The 24100-nt window shown below is 36.2% G+C and overlaps 3 protein-coding genes across 6 annotated transcripts; 2 read left to right on the top strand and 1 right to left on the bottom strand.

Annotated features, from left to right (window-relative positions):
• Positions 1 to 130: 130 nt before the first annotated feature.
• Positions 131 to 3649, top strand: LOC128205777 (uncharacterized). Its single transcript, XM_052907714.1, has 3 exons — positions 131 to 171; positions 423 to 606; positions 882 to 3649. The coding sequence occupies exons 2-3, from the start codon at positions 480 to 482 to the stop codon at positions 2399 to 2401; spliced, it is 1647 nt and encodes a 548-aa protein (XP_052763674.1). The 5' UTR covers positions 131 to 171; positions 423 to 479; the 3' UTR covers positions 2402 to 3649.
• A 126-nt stretch (positions 3650 to 3775) lies between these two features.
• Positions 3776 to 8313, bottom strand: LOC128205779 (uncharacterized). The gene is made up of 6 exons (XM_052907720.1): positions 8123 to 8313; positions 7777 to 7850; positions 6959 to 7073; positions 6643 to 6793; positions 6283 to 6441; positions 3776 to 6027 (listed from the first exon to the last, which is right to left on the bottom strand). The coding sequence occupies exons 1-6, from the start codon at positions 8123 to 8125 to the stop codon at positions 5849 to 5851; spliced, it is 681 nt and encodes a 226-aa protein (XP_052763680.1). The 5' UTR covers positions 8126 to 8313; the 3' UTR covers positions 3776 to 5848.
• A 778-nt stretch (positions 8314 to 9091) lies between these two features.
• On the top strand, positions 9092 to 23814 carry LOC128205778 (solute carrier family 22 member 18-like). 4 transcript variants are annotated; one of them, XM_052907716.1, is made up of 9 exons: positions 9092 to 9178; positions 11113 to 11417; positions 14186 to 14429; positions 15586 to 15718; positions 16114 to 16214; positions 16861 to 17069; positions 17821 to 17922; positions 21025 to 21145; positions 22043 to 23814. In XM_052907716.1, the coding sequence occupies exons 2-9, from the start codon at positions 11142 to 11144 to the stop codon at positions 22207 to 22209; spliced, it is 1353 nt and encodes a 450-aa protein (XP_052763676.1). In that variant the 5' UTR covers positions 9092 to 9178; positions 11113 to 11141; the 3' UTR covers positions 22210 to 23814. The 4 variants fall into 4 exon arrangements, with proteins under 4 accessions (XP_052763676.1, XP_052763678.1, XP_052763679.1 ...); XM_052907717.1 differs by having other exon boundaries at positions 9105 to 9190; XM_052907718.1 differs by lacking the exons at positions 21025 to 21145; positions 22043 to 23814 and adding an exon at positions 20810 to 21014.
• Positions 23815 to 24100: the final 286 nt, after the last annotated feature.

The following is a 24100-nucleotide window of genomic DNA, read 5'->3' as shown; positions in this document are numbered from 1 at the left end:
ATGTTAATTCTTTTTTGGCACAATTCCAATCCACATTAAGGGGTAACATATACATATATAAATATAGTGCTGATTTAATCTAAGTATCTGCGCAAAAGCTCTATTCGCGTTTTTGAAATCAATATAGAAACACGAAATAACACTGGAAATCCCAGTCAGTCGGGTTGGAAGGTAGATAATATAAATGTTTGTTTATAACATTTGATTGTTGAAAAATATGTGGGGTAAAAACTACCGCGTGCTTTTATTCAATGTAATATATTTCCTGAATTTGAAACGATAGCTATAACCATGTCACTTTCATTAGACTGCCCTTGCGGGTATCACTTATTTTCGAAACGAAGTATATTTAACCAAACATAGTTTGCAAATGCTTTATTTGGCCGTATTTGCACCTGATATTTGCACAGTTATCAATTTAGTTCCCTATGCGTCACTGCACCGAGTGTCATTAGTTATTATAACATTTGCGCCTTAACATGTCTTCCAAAAAGCGCAAGAAGAAAAGTGGCGATGATTGTTTTGAAAAATGTAAGGCGAAAAGAAGACGGGCAAACAATTGGAGCTACCAAGATTTTGATTATGTCACCATAGCGAAACGAGCAGGTATTTAATAATAATAATAATATAACTACTGTCGCTGCTGCTGCTGTTGCTGCAACTGCTGCTATTGCTACCTTTACTTCTATTTCTAACAATACTTTAAGTTATTGAGTTCTGTTTGTGCTGTTGCTTTGTCACTTTTCCTGGTTACATAGATATATCAGAGCCTTCTTTCCGATATGATATAATAGACCCAGTGTTTGTCTCTGGTATTTTATTCGACTTAGAGCGGTACATTTACAATTTTCATATAATTGAACGATTTTATTTATTTCTAGAAAACACTCGTGGGCTGTCCGAGAGACTCGATCGAGCACTAGACCTCACAGGCTACAGTCCAGAAATAGTAAAGATGAGGAGAGACTTTCAACATTGCCAAGACCAGAAAATGAATACTCAAAATTCTGAGTTTGAAATATTGACTGTAGGAAGCAAAGGAGATGGAGTCTCGTGCCTCAGTGAAAGTGACACTGACTTGTTGATGGTGGCTAAGAAAATGATTGCATGTTTCCCAGACAAAAGAAAATACTATTTCGGACAAACACGGTGCGTGCTGTTATATCGAGACAATTGTCAACCAGGATATTTGAAAGTAAAACGGCCACGGTGGAATGTGTCGAAAGATAAGGATTTGTTAAATGCGGATGGTTGTATTTCCAGTAGAAAGACTAAATATCTTCTCTATTATATATTAAGCATGTTTAATGAGGAGGGAGCTACAACTGAAGGTGTTTCGGGGCCAGCAGTCACAATGAATATTTTTGATTCGGCGATTGATTTTGTTCTTGGTTTTCCCCACACGAACGCTAGAATACTTTTAACGAAGTGGAATCAGAGGCATAGAAAGTATGAATGGCCAGACAAAATATTGAGAAAAAAGGTGATGGAAAACCATGTCTGTATTCTTCCGGTCGGCTGGAAAGATAGGTTTCGAAACGAAACTGATGCTTGGCATTTCAGTTTTGTTAAGGGTGAAAAAGAATTGTTTCGAAGTCTCAAGCCAGCAGAATATAAGCTTTATGTATTGCTGAAAAGATTTAACACCCAGTATTTGAAGCCTCTATGCGATTCCGTATCCTCATACATGATGAAGAATATTGTGTTTTGGTTAGTGGAAGTCACACCAAGGGGCAGCATAAACAACGGCACATTGTTAGAGTATTTCCTCGAGGCTCTGACAATTTTGAGAAAACACATCTTGGATGGAAGTTTAAAGCACTTCATGAATGAAGACAGGAATTTAATGCTGAACAAGTGGAGTTCAAAAATGGCTACTGTGTTGATTACAAAGATCGATTTTCAGAAAATGCCAAGTATTGTGTTTAATCTTTCCAAAATTGGCCCAGCTCTTAAGTCTATTGAATCTTTACCAAGACGCCAAATAGAGCTGATTATGAGACAAAGACAACGAATTGAATACCTAGCTTTTCAGGTAGCAACGGAAAGGGAACCAATTTTGGAACAACGTAGTTTTCAAGCTATGTTAGCAAGTATCATCGATGATCATCAGATACGGCAGATGATGTATAGTATGTTTCGGACATGTTGGCCGGAGTGGCTTGCCTACGTAGAAGGAGTTTATGACGAAGACATCACTAGTGATGTTGCAGAATCTAAAGCTCTCCAAGAAAAGCGTTTTCCTCCGAAGATGCTGAAAGACCTTTCTGAAGTTCTTGTAGGTCACATCATAAAAGATCATTGTTTGTCAGGTGATCTTTTGCATGACGAACACGTTAAACAGCGTGTTTTGGATGTTTCTGATGTGTTATACATAAGAATGGACCGTCTTTCCACATAGAACTACATGTACATGTAATTTGGTCGAGGTTAATGGCTGTTTTACACCGGGCATCAGAATACCATTAGATGTACCATATTATTGAATTGTAGTTTAATCAAACGTCATTGACGCAGATATCATTATGTGCCCATACATGCATGTTTTCGGAGATCCAATTGCTTAATCAGTTACTGAATTTGTATACATTATCATTTATAATCTGAAATACATGCTGTTCGAATAGTATGACACGATGAGAGTTCGTAAATTATATTGAAACACCACACTCGGCTGATAAATCATGACTAGCTAAACTGGTTCAGCGGTCAAAATGTATGAACATAAAAATATTGTTATCTAAATAATCACGCATTATTTTTTTGATTTGACGGTATCAAATGTTATAAGTCGTTCGACCGTGTATTTCTCCTATGACTTAAACCTTAGACCTACATATTAAGACAATACCATAAACCAAAACGTTGGACCATGTTCCGTCGAAATATCAGTGGCACGACTGGAGTAGTTTCCCAGTCAGCAAAATCGTATGTATCCGTTTTTGGTTACAACATTATAATTAATATGCATCGGATATATATTGACATCGCTATGTGATTAGCCCGATTTTCTAGTATAAGCTCATTGAAATATAGGTCGGGCGACACTGTGAACGGAGGACTAGCCCGTTTTCTAGTAGTAGCTAGTTCTTTCTTAGGTCGAGCGACAGTGTGGACAGAGGACTCGCCCGATTTTCAAGCTGTAGGTAGCGTTTACGTAAGTCAGGAGGCTTTGTCAACTTAGGACTCGCCCGATTTTCTAGTAGTAGCTATTTCTTTCTTAGGTCCGGTGGCAGTGTGGACGGAATACTAGCCCGAGTTTCTAGTAGTAGCGAGCTCTTATATAGGTCGGGCGGCAATGTGGACGGAGGCTTCGTCCGATTTTCTAGTAGTAGCGAGCGAGTAGAAGGTTGTTCTTACATAGGTCGGTCGACACTTTGGACCGAGGACGGACACGATTTTCTACTATTATTTAGTGTTTTTTTACATAGGACGGGCGACAGTGTGGGCTGAGGACGTGGTCGATTTTCTAGAAGTAGTTAGTTCTTACAAAGATCGGGTAGCATTGTGACTGATGCTTTGATGGTGACCATTAGTGACAATTTGAATTATTTGAAAAAAAGGCGAGCATGTTTTAATAGAATGCAGCAATTTATTTCCAATTATACAACAATGTAAAGTTGATGAATTTATAAAAAAAACCTTTAGAGATTGGCTATCTTTGTTTTGTTTGATGTCATGGAAAAAAAGAAACATGAATGAAATCAGCAAAAATGAATCCCAACGGGAAAACGTCTATAATTACTTACATTCACAGTAAGCAATCAAACAATCGGTTGACCAGTAAAATAATTATATTTTGCATAGTAATACGGCAGTCCTATGGTAACATTATCCAATGGATAAATTATACAACCTCCGCCAAATGATCTCGGAATGTATATCGATAGTCATTCCGGATAACATTGCCAATTCTGAATTTTCACTTGAATCTCAATTTAATCAACTTGACAAGCTTTCATTAAAGAGTAACTACATGCAAAATACGCACAAACAACAACAATAAAAATAGATAAGGACTAATCTGAGGTAGTCTTAGTTACCTTTTGATCGTTTAAAATATCAGGAATTAGCATAAGGCTGCTGCTTTTCGTACATTGTAAGACATGGTGCTTTACATGAGACGGCTGTATTATACAACGGATAAACGGTCTGAATTACTGTAGTTAGATCTGGTCACGCAACGTCACATAAAACAGCTGTATTATACAACGGATAAACGGTATAAATTAGTTAAATCTGACACAGAAAGTCACGTGAAACAGCTGTATTATACAACGGTTAAACGGTATACGTTAGTTACATCTGACACAGAAAGTCATGTGAAACAGCTGTATTATACAACGGTTAAACAGCATAAATTAGTTACATGTGACACAGAAAGTCACGTGAAACAGCTGTATTATACAACGGATAAACGGTATAAATTAGTTACATGTGACACAGAAAGTCACGTGAAACAGCTGTATTATACAACGGATAAACGGTATAAATTAGTTACATCTGACACAGAAAGTCACGTGAAACAGTTGTATTATACAACGGATAAACGGTATAAATTAGTTACACGTGACACAGAAAGTCACGTGAAACAGCTGTATTATACAACGGTTAAACGGTATAAATTAGTTACATCTGACACAGAAAGTCATGTGAAACAGCTGTATTATACAACGGATAAACGGTATAAATTAATTACATGTGACACAGAAATTCACGTGAAACGGTTGTATTGTACAATGGATAAACGGTATAAATTAGTTACATCTGACACAGAAAGTCACGTGAAACGGTTGTATTATACAACGGATAAACGGTATAAATTAGTTACATGTGACACAGAAAGTCACGTGAAACAGTTGTATAATACAACGGTTAAACGGTATAAATTAGTTAGATCTGACACAGAAAGTCATGTGAAACAGTTGTATTACACAACGGTTAAACGGTTTATGTAAGAAATACCTGACAAAGAAAGACACGTGAAACAGCTGTGTTTTACAACCGATAAACGGTATAAATTATTACATCTGACACAGATAGTCACGTGAAACAGCTGTATTATACAACGGATAAACGGTATAAACTAGTTACATCTGACACAGATAGTCACGTGAAACAGCTGTATTATACAACGGTTAAACGGTATAAATTAGTTACATCTGACACAGAAATTCACGTGAAACAGCTATATTATACAACGGATAAACGGTATAACTTAGTTACATCTGACACAGAAATTCACGTGAAACAGCTGTATTACACAACGGTTAAACGGTATATGTAAGAAATAACTGACAAAGGAAGACACGTGAAACAGCTGTGTTTTACAACCGATAAACGGTATAAATAAGTTACATCTGACACAGATAGTCGCGTGAAACAGGTGTGTTTTACAACCGATAAACGGTATAAATAAGTTACATCTGACACAGATAGTCACGTGAAACAGCTGTATTATACAACGGATAAACGGTATAAATTACTGTAGTTAGATCTGGTCACCCATCGTCAAATAAAACAGTGGTATTATACAACGGATAAACGGTATAAACAAGTTACACAAGGAACACAGAAATTCACGTGAAACAGCAATATTATAAAGCTGATGTACGGTATAAATTATTTGTTTGTGGTACACACAAAGTCACGTAAAAAAGCTGTATTATTTAGCGGATTTACGGTATAAATTAGCTTGATCTGGTACAAACAAAGTCACGTGAAAAGGCTGTATTATATATATATATTATGTAGATGTACGGTGTAAACTAATTGAATTATTGTATTATATAGCGAATAAACAGATAGTCACGTGAATAAGTTAATTGATCTGGTACACAGAAAGTCATTATTCATAATAGTCACAACAGTATTGATAAATGACATGCACCCAGAAAAACACGGTTGCCACTAGACCGCACCCCGCTCCCACGCAGCACATGTAGAATGACCACTGGATAGTGTTGCCATTGTGTCCATTCACCGCATACAGGATGAACTGAACCAGTCCAGCCGCGTACACGATCACTGAAACATTGAAAGCGATTGTTTTATCTATAATGTGCACAGGCGCTTGTAGTAATATATTCTCGTTAACACAATTTGTGTTAAAAGTTTTCGATTTGAGAAAGCAATGTATATACATATGAATAACAGAACTACTACTTCATAAAATAGAACAGTATCCTGTAGACAGTGCTATACCATATTATTTGTTCCGTGACTTGTTCTTCTATATAAATTGTAAATAGCTAGTAAAAATCCATTTCGAAGACCACCTACGAGCTATCATCAGTATGATGGCTATGATAAAGGCCAGGGCGATCTTGGAAAAGCCGATGGTTCTATGACAAGGGTAGAAGATAAGGAATAAGAATCCGACCACGAACAAGGATCCGCCCGTCAGCAATAAAGGGACTCCGATTTTCCAGGTCTTCTCCACTGACATGTAAAACAACAAACTTTTAACAATTGATGATTTGCATAATGTGTGAGAAACATATGGATAATGAGGGGAATGTAAATGAGTGAACAAAAACTGGTAGGACAGAAAACGTACAGGCATCACAGCATCGTTTGTATAATGGTTGAACACGAACTTCACAATTGTGTGTAGCATGTGTATTTAATACTAGTACTTACTTTCATCGTAGGTGGTTATGGATGAGTTGGAGTAGAAGTGGGACACAGAGTCACTGACAGTGGTCCAGTTGTTGTAGCGGACAAACAGCCCCACGTGGTAGGGGGAGATGTTGAACCAGTAGGTTGTCCCGAACGACACACCCGCGGCCACCTGTGGAAGATAACACAATGTCAATTAAACTGTTTGTAGTGGATGACTTAAAACCATTTTATGTTTTCCTATTGCATATCTTTGGAAGTATTGCGTTCGACTCAAACATCAGTGTACCCAGGTCAACCCAAAAGGCAACACTAGACAAACCGGGGGTCAAATTACCAGAAATATTGGAAGGAAGAATGTGGCTAGGACGGCCATGTTAGCAACACAGGAGGCCTGCTCCTTGGTCTTCTTTGGTGGGTCATCTTCCTCGATAAGTTCAGGGGTCACCGGCCTGAAATCATGATGTTAGATTAGAAGTTGTTGTTTTTAAATCAATGAACCAAGTTGGACTTTAGTAATCAGCATAGTCTCATTGGGGTTCTTCAGTGGCTCTCTCTTCTACGAGCATCCAAGGAGTCCTTAGTTTGTATATCATGTACGGTCAAAGGTTAATGTAAATGTTTGAGATCGAGCTGGTACAACGTAGCGTCATCGTCAAGTTGGCTAGGTGTATCCGGTTACATAAGCCAATTGAAACTACATGTACAGTTGGCGCGTGCACGTCGCGAAGAGGGCAAGGGGCTCCTTAGGACGACTTAAATAATTTAAATAGTCGGCAGGCAATGGAGCCTGGACGACGACCAGCGGTGTGGTCGTAGAAAGAGCAGCCTACCAAATTGTCAGCGTCGTGGGATCATTCTAGATGTGATTCATAGCGGAGGAGGTGAATTTTCTCTTTCGGCTTTAAAACCTCAGCCGGGGTTTCTGACGACGTCAAGCTTACTGCAGCCGAGCGGAACATAATAAACACGAAAAGAATGTACACCTTGTAATTTGTTGGGGACAATTTTAGTAGGCAGCATCGTTTTTTAACAGTCTGTTTTTCTAAAACACTTGATTTCATGATGGCAAATGCATATTTTTAATGTGTGTATTTATATGTCCGATCTGAAAATGTGGCCAAAATAAGAGCAGATATAGTCACCAATACTTACCTCGTTGCTTTTCTGAACGCACCACGTTGTTGCTGACCGGTGAAAAAAGATCCAACTTGTTTGTTCATAAACGACTGTGCAAATTTGAGAAATAAAATGCTTTAAACACATGTCAGTATTCAGTTTTAAATCATGGAACTATAAAGATGGATAAAAAAAACAGATAAGGGTGGTTCATATAACAAAACAAATATTATGGTACGTAAACTTACAAAATACAATCGCGTAATACAAGAAAAGTCAACGTGGTGATATGAAATTATTTAAAACAATAATGATGATATAACTTTTAAGTATTATTTATAAGTGTGCATAATCTTATTAAAGCAAAAACAAAAATACTTACCATAGCTTTAAATAAATCAAATCATCGTTTTCCTTTTGGTTAAAAAATAGTATCTAATTATCCGGTATTAGCATGATGAAAAAAATCATATTGGCCACACAATTCATATTTATTAATTTTCAAAGTTTAATCTTATAAGGAAAGTAATTACGCAAAAAAGTAATTACAATGTAAATCAATATAATCAATTGACAGCTACTTTCAAAGCGGAACACTGATTTTCAATAGTGGCAGAAACAAAAGCGTAAATAAGTTCCATCTGATATAATTAGCATATAGTCATATAAGCTTTAGCAAAGGGGTACCCAATACACAACTGGTCATTGAGCAAGAAGAATAGAATAATCTCAGTTTGAGAATAAATCTGTTGGGTCTGCTGCCTAATATATAACTCTCGCAGACGAACAACGGTCGTGGCAAGTCTACATGGTCATGTCTACAAATTGCGACTTCAATCGATCGTGGGTCGTTCTTATCATAAACCCAACAGGTGTGATCGACTTCATTGTCCAAACCGAGTCAATTTTTTTAACAGGATAAGTATGAAATACTGTCTCTGCCAATTATACTATACATTTTCTCTACATCATTTCAATTCATGTAAGTTATGTATTTTTTTACTTTACATTTTCTCTATATCATTTCAATTCGTGTAAGTTATGTATTTTTTTCTTTCGGACTTGATAATGCAATATCAAATCCTCCTCTTAATTCGAATTTAGTCTTTGCTAACTGTGTGTATTGTATAGGTCAACATAATTAATCTTCAATTTCAGATTGTATTTGCTTTCGACACATGGTTGTTTAGTTTTCTGATTATCCTTGATCATGATATTTATATTCCTCCACTTTTGAATAAAATTGGTCCATTATCTTTATAAGAGATATAGTTATTGGGATTAATTTAGCCAAATATACCGATTTTTTTTATCTGATAGACGATTTGTCTATATCACCGATGTTTTCGGCACAACATTTTACAGTAAACAAAAACACAACCCGGCTTGTTATTGCGACGGGAACCAATATGTCAACAGAAATTAGGACACATTTCAGGTAGGATAAGAGGTAAAATAAAGGTTCTATTACTAAACATACTATTTAATTTAGGATTTTCTTTGCACTGTGCTCATAAAAAACACACATTTACCGTTCATGACTTCATTTGCACTGGGACCAATAACTCCCAGATTTGCAGTAACAATTTATGAAACAGTCAACATTTAAAACAGTCAACATTTAATTGTGGATTATTTTGAGTTGCATTCAATTTATGACTGCACTTCACAGCACAATACTAGTCAAAGTAATTGTATGTTTACGGATTTTTTTATGATTTTTGATATGGCAAATCAGAAGAATACCGTATAACACGTCTATTATTTTAGACTAAACACAATGCATGTTTTCATAATTGAATACACCTTCCAGACTGGCCAGTTTTACTATATGTACATGTACAGTAGCTGTCTTTCTTTACCATGCCAGTATGGAGATATCCATTTTTCTGTTGGTTCTGACTTTGTTTGATCTGGCCAGTCTTTTAGTCCACCTACATGGCCGTCAACCAGTCTTTTGACGATTTTTAGACTATGGCAGACTGGTGACAGGGATACACATGAAATGTCAAAATAATAAAAAAAAGTATCCCTGATCGCTCATTATTGTAGCTAGCCAGTCTTTTAAACACAACCTTTTATCATTGTTATGATCATTTCAATTATTTTCATTCACATTTTATACTATATTTTTTCCATATTTGACACTTTGAAATGTTAATGAGTCCCTTTAAGACTACCAGGCAACATTATTGGTCCCAGCAGGCAACAATGAACAATGTTGATACCAAAGGCAATATGGCAAAAGTATGGTCCACTCTACTGTAGACTCTTGTACATCATGTACATGAAGTTGTGCAGGTGAACTGTCCAACACCTGTAACAGGCTACTGAGGTAGCATTCAGGTAGTGGCAGTAACACATGCTTTTTGACATAGCCACCCTGTATCCCCTACTATATACCTTCTTCTACATACATGTACATATAAGAGATGCAAAGAATTTATAATTTTACATTACGCCTAGGTTTTGGTCCAATCATGGTGTCATGAGCCCCTGTCATTAACTCAGTGTCTGTGGTGTACAATTTTTGCAGCTATTGGTCCTGATTTTTTAAGAGATCACAAGATATTCAAAGTTAACCTTTTGCTTAATGGTTTCAGGAAACAAGATACTAGACACAAGAACCGTTATTGAAAGTTGGGTAACTGAAAACAAACAAAAAACCTTAGCTCAATGAGTTTTCAACATGTTTAGGAAAAAAGGAAAAGAGGAAAGATAAAAATCGAAGGTTTAGCCTGAACTGATGGGCAGGGTGAATACATAAATAGTCAATCACATTGTATTATATTCACAAATAGGTTAATGTGTGTTTATGTGTATTTGAAAACAATTTATTACTATTTGTCACAAAAAATAAATGGAATTATAGCTCAATAAACCTTGATATTTTTTGGCAAGTGATTTATATTTTAAAGTTGTGGTGTTACAGAGAAGTATATATTTTAAAAAAGTTTACCCAATCAAACATTGTTATGGCAACACAATATCCCCTCAATATTTTTTTAAAATAGAGTGTTTTTCTTATAATTAAAAAAGTATAACCTAAATGTACAAACAAGTTGATTAAGTATTTTTTAAAACCAGTACTTGAATGTTTTGTTGAGTTTTTGTTGATGATCAATATACAATGTAACCTGGGATTAATAATGGGTTCAGATACAACCTTAAGATTGACTGTAGTGGCAACATGGACAAAGATCCAAGAGCCATGTCATAAATATAATAGCTGTAATAAAAGGATCTTCCAATTGATTTCATACTTGAAAACTAGAATAGTGTTTTCATTCAACATAATTAGATTGACATTCACAACCTGATCAAAATGTCTCATCAACAATCAACAGCTAAGATTTGGATATTTTGTTTCAGATTGAAGACTTTACTCTGATCGTGTTAAGATGGCTGACAACTACGGAACCTACCAAATAAAGACACGTAGCAGGAAAAGTATGGGTGAAAAGCAAGGTTCTCAAAATGATGACCAGAGTGAGGTTAAAACCGACCCAACTGTGATGAATGCCTTACAGGACATTAAATGTGGAGAAACCCAAGTCCACGACTACAAGCACAATATTCGGGTGTTCAAATGGTCCCTCCATAAAGTGATCATCATTACGCACTTCAACATTTTCTTGTATTCCACATGTTTTTGGATACAGATAGGAACATTACCAGTAAGATCTGATTAATGTTTTCTGTTGTAACTGTCACCTGAAATCATTCAGTATTCTCGGTCTGTTGTAACTATCACCTGAAACCATTCAGTATTCTCGGTTTGTTGATCTGATTAATGATTTCTATTGTAACTATCACCTGAAATCATTCAGTATTCTCGGTTTGTTGATCTGATTAATGATTTTTGTTGTAACTATCACCTGAAATCATTCAGTATTCTCGGTTTGTTGATCTGATTAATGATTTCTATTGTTACTATCACCTGAAATCATTCAGTATTCTCGGTTTGTTGATCTGATTAATGATTTCTGTTGTAACTATCACCTGAAATCATTCAGTATTCTATGTTTGTTGATCTGATTAATGATTTCTGTTGTAACTATCACCTGAAATCATTCAGTATTCTTGGTTTGTTGATCTGATTAATGATTTCTGTTGTAACTATCACCTGAAATCATTCAGTATTCTCGGTTTGTTGATCTGATTAATGATTTCTGTTGTAACTATCACCTAAAATCATTCAGTATTCTCGGTTTGTTGATCTGATAAATGATTTCTATTGTTACTATCACCTGAAATCATTCAGTATTCTCGGTTTGTTGATCTGATTAATGATTTCTGTTGTAACTATCACCTGAAATCATTCAGTATTCTATGTTTGTTGATCTGATTAATGATTTCTGTCGTAACTATCACCTGAAATCATTCAGTATTCTTGGTTTGTTGATCTGATTAATGATTTCTGTCATAACTATCACCTGAAATCATTCAGTATTCTCGGTTTGTTGATCTGATTAATGATTTTTATTGTAACTATCACGTGAAATCATTCAGTATTCTCGGTTTGTTGATCTGATTAATGATTTTTATTGTAACTATCACGTGAAATCATTCAGTATTCTCGGTTTGTTGATCTGATTAATGATTTCTGTTGTAACTATCACCTGAAATCATTCAGTATTCTATGTTTGTTGATCTGATTAATGATTTCTGTCGTAACTATCACCTGAAATCATTCAGTATTCTATGTTTGTTGATCTGATTAATGATTTCTGTCGTAACTATCACCTGAAATCATTCAGTATTCTCGGTCTGTTGATCTGATTAATGATTTCTGTTGTAACTATCACCTGAAATCATTCAGTATTCTCGGTCTGTTGATCTGATTAATGATTTCTGTTGTAACTATCACCTGAAATCATTCAGTATTCTCGGTCTTTTGATCTGATTAATGATTTCTGTTGTAACTATCACCTGAAATCATTCAGTATTCTCGGTCTTTTGATCTGATTAATGATTTCTGTTGTAACTATCACCTGAAATCATTCAGTATTCTCGGTTTGTTGATCTGATTAATGATTTCTGTTGTAACTATCACCTGAAATCATTCAGTATTCTCGGTCTGTTGATCTGATTAATGATTTCTGTTGTAACTATCACCTGAAATCATTCAGTATTCTCGGATTGTTGATCTGATTAATGATTTCTGTTGTAACTATCACCTGAAATCATTCAGTATTCTCGGTCTGTTGATCGGATTAATGATTTCTGTTGTAACTATCACCTGAAATCATTCAGTATTCTCGGTCTGTTGATCGGATTAATGATTTCTGTTGTAACTATCACCTGAAATCATTCAGTATTCTCGGTTTGTTGATCTGATTAATGATTTCTGTTGTAACTATCACCTGAAATCATTCAGTATTCTCGGTTTGTTGATCTGATTAATGATTTCTGTTGTAACTATCACCTGAAATCATTCAGTATTCTATGTTTGTTGATCTGATTAATGATTTCTGTTGTAACTATCACCTGAAATCATTCAGTATTCTATGTTTGTTGATCTGATTAATGATTTCTGTCGTAACTATCACCTGAAATCATTCAGTATTCTTGGATTGTTGATCTGATTAATGATTTTGTAACTATCACCTGAAATCATTCAGTATTCTCGGTCTGTTGATCTGATTAATGATTTCTGTTGTAACTATCACCTGAAATCATTCAGTATTCTCGGTCTGTTGATCTGATTAATGATTTCTGTTGTAACTATCACCTGAAATCATTCAGTATTCTCGGTCTTTTGATCTGATTAATGATTTCTGTTGTAACTATCACCTGAAATCATTCAGTATTCTCGGTCTGTTGTAACTATCACCTGAAATCATTCAGTATTCTCGGCCTGTTGTAACTATCACCTGAAATCATTCAGTATTCTCGGTCTGTTGTAACTATCACCTGAAATCATTCATTGAATCATTTTATAAATAGACTGTTGATCAAATGCTTATTTCCAGCTGACCTAAATAAAGGCTGAATGTGGCTAAGTTTACTCTGTAAACTGTTTAATAGCTTTCTCTGAACAATAACAATTATTAGTTCAATATCAGTTCCAAATAGTTTGTTAAGTCATTCATACTTTTCTTTTTGCACTACATAGAATGTCAGACAGATTTACAGTTTTTGAACTTATTGAAGTTCTTTTGCATAATATTTGTAATTTTACCTGTTTTCTGTTTTCCAAAGTGAACAATCATGTTATTGTCTTGTATTGGCTATGTTGTGGACATTTAAATTTAAACCTAGGCTATATTAACTCACATGAAACTTAGTAGACACGTAACCAGTGACAAATATGCACATTAAAGCCCATAATTCTGCCTTGAATGATAGCCGAATTATGTCCCTTTATCAACTACAAAAGAAAACTGATGAACATTAAGCATCCACTTGCAATTTTCTTGTGAACATTTGTGTATTTTTTCAGTATTTATCAAAGAAGCTTGGAGTGAATGCAGTGTGGTATGGTTACCTGCAGACTACGTTCGCTGTGGTCCAGCTAGCAGGAGGCCCGTTATTTGGAAGGTTCGGGGATATATTTGGAAGTCGGGCTGCAATGACTCTTGCTTTTGTCTCCGCCGCTTTGTCATACCTGTTGTTGTCAATGTCGTCATCGGTGTCGCTGCTGTTCCTTTCAAGACTGCCTTCTGTGTTTATGCATGCGATGCAAGGTACATGTATTTACTTATAAGACTTTATTTCTGTTCTGAAATCTAATTTTAATTTAATCAAGATTTTGTGAGTAGGACTAGATGGCCACTTTGTGTTGGTTGGTAACAGCTACAGTTGGATTAGGTAAAATGTTTGAACTTGATCTTGAGTATTGTAGTTAGTACTAGTTTTTAAAGGGACTGTGTCACAGATTGGCACCAAAAAAGTTTTTTTCTGTAACAAATCTCAGGACAATTATCTAATAGATTGTGTTACGCTTTGATATCATAATTGTAAAAAAAAGTACCAAAATGTAAAAAAAAATTTGTCTGAGACTGGGTTCAAACCCGCGTCGCCAAAATTGCAGTCCAGTGTCTTACTCACTGACCTACAAAGGCTTATTCTAATCGGGTGACATAATTAAGCTATACACCTACCTCGGTAATATCACGTGATAACACCGACTAGCCAATCACGCATAAGGAATGAATTCTACCTGGTAGACATACCCAGTTATCTTTTTTAATGGAAAATACGAAATAACTGCTAAACTTAAATAAATTGTTAATTATGTGGTACTTCAGTTAGTAAGGTTCAATGCATTGTACACATCGATGCCAAGTTTATGTCAGTTTTCTACAATTTTCTTTTTTTCTGCTATTTTATCATACTTGAGACAGCCCCTTTAAATGAAAGTTGTTAATCTGTTCTATCATTATTGACATGCTCCACTAGGGATGTTGAATATTGTCAATAAACTTTGCAATACAGAACAGACGTGATGCGATATGTAGGGGCAATCATATGGTTATATTTTTGATATTATATGACATATATATGTTACCTGTTTTGAATGCATTTTAATTGTTCCTGATAGATGATCTGATGATTACTGAGAACATTTCAATTTATTATGGTTGACATAACATAAATATAGTCTAGATAAACCTGCAACATTATAAAAATCCAATGTCATCCTGATACTTATCATATTTATGACTAATATTTCAGGATAGCTGTTTCAGATATTGTAATATATATTATAATATTTGTTTGTCCATTACACCCAACCCCATGCTCTACACACGAGACAATAAAATGGCTGTATTAACATTGTACATTTACATACAGACAAATTAATTACGTAGTTATATTTATGATTACATGTATTTGCAGGTGGGCAGATGATAGTCACTGATATCTGTGACTCGGGTAAGCGTGCTGATGCCCTTGGGAAACTAGGAATATCCTACGGGGTCGGAATGATCATCGGACCTGCGATTGGTGGCATAATTACAACCAACTTTGGGTAAAGTGTATGTTTAAACATAGCAATTATTGTTTGTATTCAAACTGACCTTATAAATTGCACGGCAGAAAAACTTTCAGAGTGATATATATTAATGACCTTGGTTTGTAATTTATAGCAGCCTGGCCAATCACAGCTCAGAACACTGTTTGCTTTGAATTACTTTTTTATGGGGTCATGGCACCTGAACGTGTGAACATACATATACCTTGGTTTCAAACCTCAACAACAATCAATTCCCACTGTGAGGTAATACATAATCAGTGAGATTGTGCCTATCTTTCCCTTTGAGTATATTCAATAATTAAGTAGCCCATTAACCTTTTTTCAGACCATTACCTATACGATTGCTTTATTTTTCTTGTGCTTGTTCAGATGTGTCAGTATCGTTTCAGTGAGGCGACAGCAGCGTTCGTAGCATTTCTAGGTTCAGTGCTCAGCATATTGTTGGTGTTGATGTTTGTACCTCATCAGACCAAGAAAACACAAGTTCACGGTAACAATGCGTTTTATGTTATTGACAAATTTATTTTCAACATTTAAAAAGATTTGTCAACATTGTCATTATCTGTTTGGAAGTTTAAATTAAAAGCATGTAATTTACTTCTATGATGGAAAAGTGAAACAACAACTTTGTAAGAAGCTCTATGTTAACTTCTTCTGTTTGGCAATTTTGAAAATTTTTGTACATATGATTTCTTTGAAGCTTTTGATTTTCAAGAACATGCACTAAATCATTAATGTGATTGAATTATGAGATCATTTTATTTTCGGAATAGAAACTTTGGAAATATTTCTATATTTGTAGAGGTGATGATCAACCTGACTTACAAGTTTGAGGTCAATGTGCCAAGTGAAGTTTTATTGGTCTAAACTAAAAGAAATGGCTTTAAACATGGAAAATATTGAAGGAGACATATAAAATAAAAGGATCTGTATGACAGGACACTTTTCTGATGGCGTCTTGTTTGGTTAACACCGGTAAATATGAATCACATTCAAGACCTAGACATGATGCAAAATGTCAGAAAAGAGTCCTATCATAATATCCCCTATTTATTACCAGCACACATAAATATTTATACTTCGAGAGATTTTGTGTAAAAATCAGCTGACCCAATACATGTACATATTACTTTCAGAGAAATCCAGCTCAGCTCTTCTGGATCTGAAGAAATGGCGGGAACTGATTATGGCCCCTGGTGCACTTTTTCTCCTCCTTTTGAAGATGGCCACTGGAACACCAATAGGAATATTTCAGAGCATGTTCCAAGTTATTGCTCTTGAGATATTTAGCCTTCCCGCTGACCAGAATGGCTATCTAATGTCGTATATTGGAGTCCTAACAATGGTGAGCTACAAATGGTCAACATGTTTCTATAGTTTGCTAAATGAAAAGCTTCTTAATTAAACCAAGCTAAACTTAACATGTTATTTTTATGTACTATAATACATGTATAAAAAGTCTTAAAACTGTAAGATGAAACAAAGAAAGTACTGAAATTGAAATGAAAAAAAATTAAAATTGTTTGTATTGTTTGTTTTTCATTTTACATTTTTAAATACTTGCCTCAAAGTCAAGATTAACTTGTTATATAAAAGATTGAAGAAAGTGCTTCATTGTGACAGTGAACCATAAATATTTGTTTATTTAGAAATGTTTGTACGTTTTTTACCTCTTTCAAAAGAAGTCCTATGTCATATTCTGAAAAATGCTTGGAAGATAATTTGTTTGTTTTTGTTTGTTTCAATGTAAGATAGCAATGCACTTAATGCTTTCCCTGGTTTACTGAAAAATAAAGGTGGATTTTATCCTGATAATATCACTGTTTTGTCCCAGCACTGTGTGCAATAATGTTTGGTTTTACAGTGGCTAGTTTCAAACAGTGAGAATCAGAATTATCAGAATATAGTCTGCCATTATTTTTCAATAAACCATCGAAAAGCATAAACTAAACAAAACTGCTGGTTTAAACCCAGGAAACGGGCGTGATTCTATCAGCCATTAGCCTTTATCACAAGCAAGCTAATATAAATAACTAAAATAAGTATAAATAACCCTAAAGTGCCATATTTGCTAGTCGTACTATGTGTGTTTTCAGGTGGTACAAGGCCTGGGTGTGGGAATTCTGCTGAAGCAGATGAGTGAGAACAGCATAATGAAGTGGTCCTCCTTCGTCCTCGTGTGGGCTTACTTGGCGCTGGTATGTGGTCATTAAGGAATGGTGCAAATGGATAGATTCATATGTTGAACTAAATGAATACATGTATATAACATGAGTAAAACTGGTAGAGTGAAGTGGTCCTCTATCATCCTGGGGCCATGATTACAAACAGTCTCATGTAAGTCCAAGTCTTGGCTCAGAAAAGCACTTTTATTAAATGACAAAGAATCATCTAAATTCCATTAAGTTCATTCCCAATGTAAATGGGATTTATTGTATATTTTTTCGAACAGTTATAAAATTCAGCAAATTTCATGATCAAAACTCAACTAGAATGAAAGTTACAATGAAGTAAAGATCTGCAGTGTTGCCACTTGAGTCTGAACTCAGATTAGGTGATAAATAAGGGCTGAATTCTCGAAAAATCTTAAACAAACAAGCTTATGTATCTTATATCATTTAGCTAAGGTTCATACTTAAACTGGATTTTACAAAATATATTATTGTGATAATCTTAAGTACTATTTCCTTTTATTGTATCAAAACTCTTATATAACACAATTTACCGCTATACCGGAATGACAATAGTTTGCTTAGCTTGATCCTATTATAAGGGACTTCAGATCTAGTGAGAAATTGGTGCAAGGAGTGGTTCCAATTAAACAATCATGGGAAGTACATGCAGTGATGGAAATAAGTCCACTAGCCCTGCACTGACAAAATGCTTGTCGGCTAGCTCAAATTCTAGACTGTGTTTACATGTAGTAGGGCCCATTCAAAAAAAGAGATGCTGAGCACCAGTGTGAGAACTAGGGTTTGGTCATCTAAATCAGCGAAGTGTATTGTCCTGGCTCCTTTGACAGACGGACTGGCCAACATAACACAGCCTATATGTACATGCATCTTTCACATATTTCAGGCCGGTGTGGGAACCATACCCCAGCTGTGTATTGTCCTGGCTCCAGGACAGACAGACTGGCCAACATAACACAGCCTATATGTACATGCATCTTTCACATATTTCAGGCCGGTGTGGGAACCATACCCCAGCTGTGTATTGTCCTGGCACCTTGACAGACGGACTGGCCAACATAACACAGCCTATATGTCCATGCATTTTTCACATATTTCAGGCTGGTGTGGGAACCATACCCCAGCTGTGCATTGTCATGGCTCCTTGACAGACGGACTGGCCAACATAACACAGCCTATATGTCCATGCATCTTTCACATATTTCAGGCCGGTGTGGGAACCATACCCCAGCTGTGTATTGTCCTGGCTCCAGGACAGACGGACTGGCCAACATAACACAGCCTATATGTCCATGCATCTTTCACATACTTCAGGCCGGTGTGGGAACCATACCCCAGCTGTGTATTGTCCTGGCTCCAGGACAGACGGACTGGCCAACATAACACAGCCTATATGTCCATGCATCTTTCACATACTTCAGGCTGGTGTGGGAACCATACCCCAGCTGTGTATTGTCCTGGCTCCAGGACAGACGGACTGGCCAACATAACACAGCCCATATGTACATGCATCTTTCACATACTTCAGGCCGGTGTGGGAACCATACCCCAGCTGTGTATTGTCCTGGCTCCAGGACAGACGGCCTGGCCAACATAACACAGCCCATATGTACATGCATCTTTCACATATTTCAGGCCGGTGTGGGAACCATACCCCAGCTGTGTATTGTCCTGGCCCCAGGACAGACGGCCTGGCCAACATAACACAGCCTATATGTCCATGCATCTTTCACATACTTCAGGCTGGTGTGGGAACCATACCCCAGCTGTGTATTGTCCTGGCTCCAGGACAGACGGACTGGCCAACATAACACAGCCTATATGTCCATGCATCTTTCAAATATTTCAGGCCGGTGTGGGAACCATACCCCAGCTGTGTATTGTCCTGGCTCCTTGACAGACGGACTGGCCAACATAACACAGCCTATATGTCCATGCATCTTTCACATATTTCAGGCCAGTGTGGGAACCATACCCCAGCTGTGTATTGTCCTGGCTCCTTGACAGACGGCCTGGCCAACATAACTTAGCCTATATGTCCATGCATCTTTCACATATTTCAGGCCGGTGTGGGAACCATACCCCAGCTGTGTATTGTCCTGGCACCTTGACAGACGGACTGGCCAACATAACACAGCCTATATGTCCATGCATCTTTCACATATTTCAGGCCAGTGTGGGAACCATACCCCAGCTGTGTATTGTCCTGGCTCCAGGACAGACGGACTGGCCAACATAACACAGCCTATATGTCCATGCATCTTTCACATACTTCAGGCCGGTGTGGGAACCATACCCCAGCTGTGTATTGTCCTGGCTCCAGGACAGACGGCCTGGCCAACATAACACAGCCTATATGTCCATGCATCTTTCACATATTTCTATGTCCATGCATCTTTCACATATTTCTATGCCCATGCATCTTTCACATATTTCCATGTCCATGCATCTTTCAAATATTTCAGGCCGGTGTGGGAACCATACCCCAGCTGTGTATTGTCCTGGCTCCAGGACAGACGGACTGGCCAACATAACACAGCCTATATGTACATGCATCTTTCACATATTTCAGGCCAGTGTGGGAACCATACCCCAGCTGTGTATTGTCCTGGCTCCTTGACAGACGGACTGGCCAACATAACACAGCCTATATGTACATGCATCTTTCACATATTTCAGGCTGGTGTGGGAACCATACCCCAGCTGTGTATTGTCATGGCTCCAGGACAGACGGACTGGCCAACATAACACAGCCTATATGTCCATGCATTTTTCACATATTTCAGGCTGGTGTGGGAACCATACCCCAGCTGTGTATTGTCATGGCTCCAGGACAGACGGACTGGCCAACATAACACAGCCTATATGTACATGCATCTTTCAAATATTTCAGGCCGGTGTGGGAACCATACCCCAGCTGTGTATTGTCCTGGCTCCTCTTACTGTGGGGCTGGCCAACATAACACAGCCTATATGTCCATGCATTTTTCACATATTTCAGGCTGGTGTGGGAACCATACCCCAGCTGTGTATTGTCATGGCTCCAGGACAGACAGCCTGGCCAACATAACACAGCCTATATGTCCATGCATCTTTCACATATTTCAGGCCGGTGTGGGAACCATACCCCAGCTGTGTATTGTCCTGGCTCCTCTTACTGTGGGGCTGGCCTCAACCAACATTGTCGTCAGCAGCGCCCTCACTCGCACAGTTGACGACAAAGATACAGGTAAATAGGAGGATATGAGTGTGTTTCGTTTATCATTGTTGTCAATGAATAACCTTAATCATAATGAGACTTCTACAAAGCCAGTGGTTGCATGCACTTTATGCTACTCTCAATGTTTTTATTTTTTTTGTATCAAATTTTCAACATTTTCTGTTTAAATAGGGACTCGCTCATGTTTTTGGACCAAAAATTAGTTATGCGTCTAAAAACTCTAATTTTATCAATATTTAGCTCTATGATATTGAAATTGCAGAAAGTATACCATTTAAGTATAAAGAAGTGTTTTGGTTTTTATGGGGTGCGAACCCACGCCAGTAAAGTCAAGAAAAAAAGAAATGGACACCTTAACCACTAGGCCACGAGGACTTAAACAATAGTTCTTGATATCGTGATAATTTAATTTCAATAAAAACAATTTCTACCTATTGTGGTTCTATGACAACAGTGAAAGGGTTGGATTGGATTCAAACTAGTGCCAGAATGAGTGTTAAAATAAGGGGGGATTTCTTGCTCTTATCTGAAATGAAGCTTTTCTTTTTAATTACCCTTTTTAAAGCATCATAAATTATGTCATTTAATATCTTATGTTGTGAGTGATAACTAATTTTTCTAAGATACCTTATGCAATATTGCATTGCAAGGAATGATTATTGGCCTGATGCAGCAGAAATGTGTAAACTATCTGTTACTAGTTTTCAAGTTTTAAAAGACGAGCGTTCTTTAAACATATTTTCAAAATTGGTATTTATTCTCACAATTGTAACAAGGACTAGAAAACCCACCTTGTTCATCAAAACCACATTTTCTGTTGTTTTTTTAAAGCTAGATTAGCTTTAGTAAGGCAATTGGAAATTAATGATTAATGATGTTATCAAAATGAGTTTTTATGTATTTCAGGCTCTATGCTTGGGCTGAACATGGCCAGCAATTCGTTAATTCGAACTGTCTCTCCGACCGTTGGCGGGATCATGCTTCAGTCGTTAGGATTTTCTTCTTTTGGATTCCTTGGGTTTATATCGTCGGGCATAGTTACAGTACTACTGTTTATGAAGTTTAGGGGATAGTTTTGATATCATTTACAGATTATAGATACATATATTAGGAGCTATATTTTTAATGTAAGTGAGTCTGGCCTATTGGAATTGTTGTCAAGCTGTCATCCAAGAGATGAGATGGGTCAACCCCGTCCTAGTAAAAGTTTTCAAAATGAACACCAGCACTTCTTTCTATCAAGCAATTTGGTTCAAAACTGGATTCAAACATTTGTTAATGTTTCAGTCTACTATTGCTGTCTTCTTGATGGAGTCAAAATAAATTGGAATAATCTAATAAGTATACAGTTTACCAAGAGCTCATCTATGTAATTACACATGAATGGGGCGAGTAATATATTGAATGAATATGAATATGCATCTCAAATAACAGTATCTCATTTTGTTATTTTTGGAAGGGATATTTTATTTATTCTGTTATGGTTCATCAAATGAATCAATTAATGGATTTTTAATTACTTGTATTACACAATGGTTCTTTTTGGGTATATATTTTATGAAGGTTTTATAGAATGGTAAGAAGTTTATATCTGTTTCTTTTTAAAAAATTATCACTGTAAATGGTGCGGTTATGTTTTTGCTGTTTTGAAGGCAGCCTTAATAATTGATCATCGAAAAAACTTGGGTTTTAAATTGGGCTGGTTAGGTGTTCTAGCCTCATTTACAATCTGGCTTGGTAAAGAGTTTTTTTCCGTGTCATTTATACAACAGTTTATATCCAATCTTCATAAAACTTGGTTAAAGTATTTGTCAAAGCTATATTTAAAACCAGGGAGAATAGTAGTCATTTCTGCCCAAAACTAGGTCACTAGGTCAGATAGTGTGACACAATTTTGTGTTAAAAGTCTCTTATTGCTTTCATAAATTCAGTATTTATCTAATCTTCAAGAAACTTCGTCAGAATGTTTCTTAAGAAGCTATTTTGGACCAGTGTAAACATTGATCATCTCCGGTCAAATAGCTGGGTCAGACCTGTGTGGATATTTTCCTCTATAAACATGATTACTGCGTTAAAAATGAAAAATTTATCTTTAATACAGTGTCAGCATTGACCCATATGTATTTATTTGGAAAAATTACTGTTAACATTTACAAATTAACGTTTCTGATAGCATTGAAAGTGAATAAATGCATTTCTGTTGTATTTAGATCAAAATAAATAATTAAATGTGTTCTAAATAATTTAGAATTCAGGCATGTTCTATTTATACATATTTCCCTAGAAACCAACATGGGTCCAATAAGAATATTTTTTCATTATCAACTGATAATTTTTAGAACCTGTATTGTATTTTTCTATCCTCACGCTTTCGTGTGAGCAGTCTACAACAGCTTTGCAATTATTCATCACATGAAATTATGATACCATCGTTTTCATTATCTATGTCAAAACTTCAAAAGTACTTCAACAGTGAATGCACATTATAAAGTGGTTTAAAACTACATGTTCAGTTATGTTATCAGAATTACATACTTGTATAAAGAAAATATTTGTTATTTTAATTTATTTGTTTTCATTGTGATGACACAGTTATGATATGCATAATGAAATGTTAAATAGTGGTATATTAGTTATTTAGCACATCTCTTATTGGCTGAATAAATTATATAAATAGAGGATATTTGGTGATTTCAGTGTTAGATCATATTTCATTTAATGTGTGGTCATAGAACAAATATTTTCATGAGTAGCCTATAATCTTGCACCCTCCTGATAATGTTTCTGGGCTTCAGTCGCACCATCACAGCCCCTCTCATCCCTGCTATTCACCCAATTTGTTCTATCACAATGGTCAGTTAGGAAAAAATCATGTATTCTTTCTCTCACTTAATGTGATTTAGAGTTGCCACCAACTTGAAGCAGTTTATAGTTCAACTGAGCACAAAGTGCTAAAGGGTGAGC

The sequence above is a fragment of the Mya arenaria genome, chromosome 10, assembly GCF_026914265.1.
Source record: "Mya arenaria isolate MELC-2E11 chromosome 10, ASM2691426v1".
Lineage (NCBI taxonomy): Eukaryota > Metazoa > Mollusca > Bivalvia > Myida > Myidae > Mya > Mya arenaria.
Note: the sequence above shows the minus strand (reverse complement) of the source record. Positions and strands in the feature narration are given on the sequence as shown.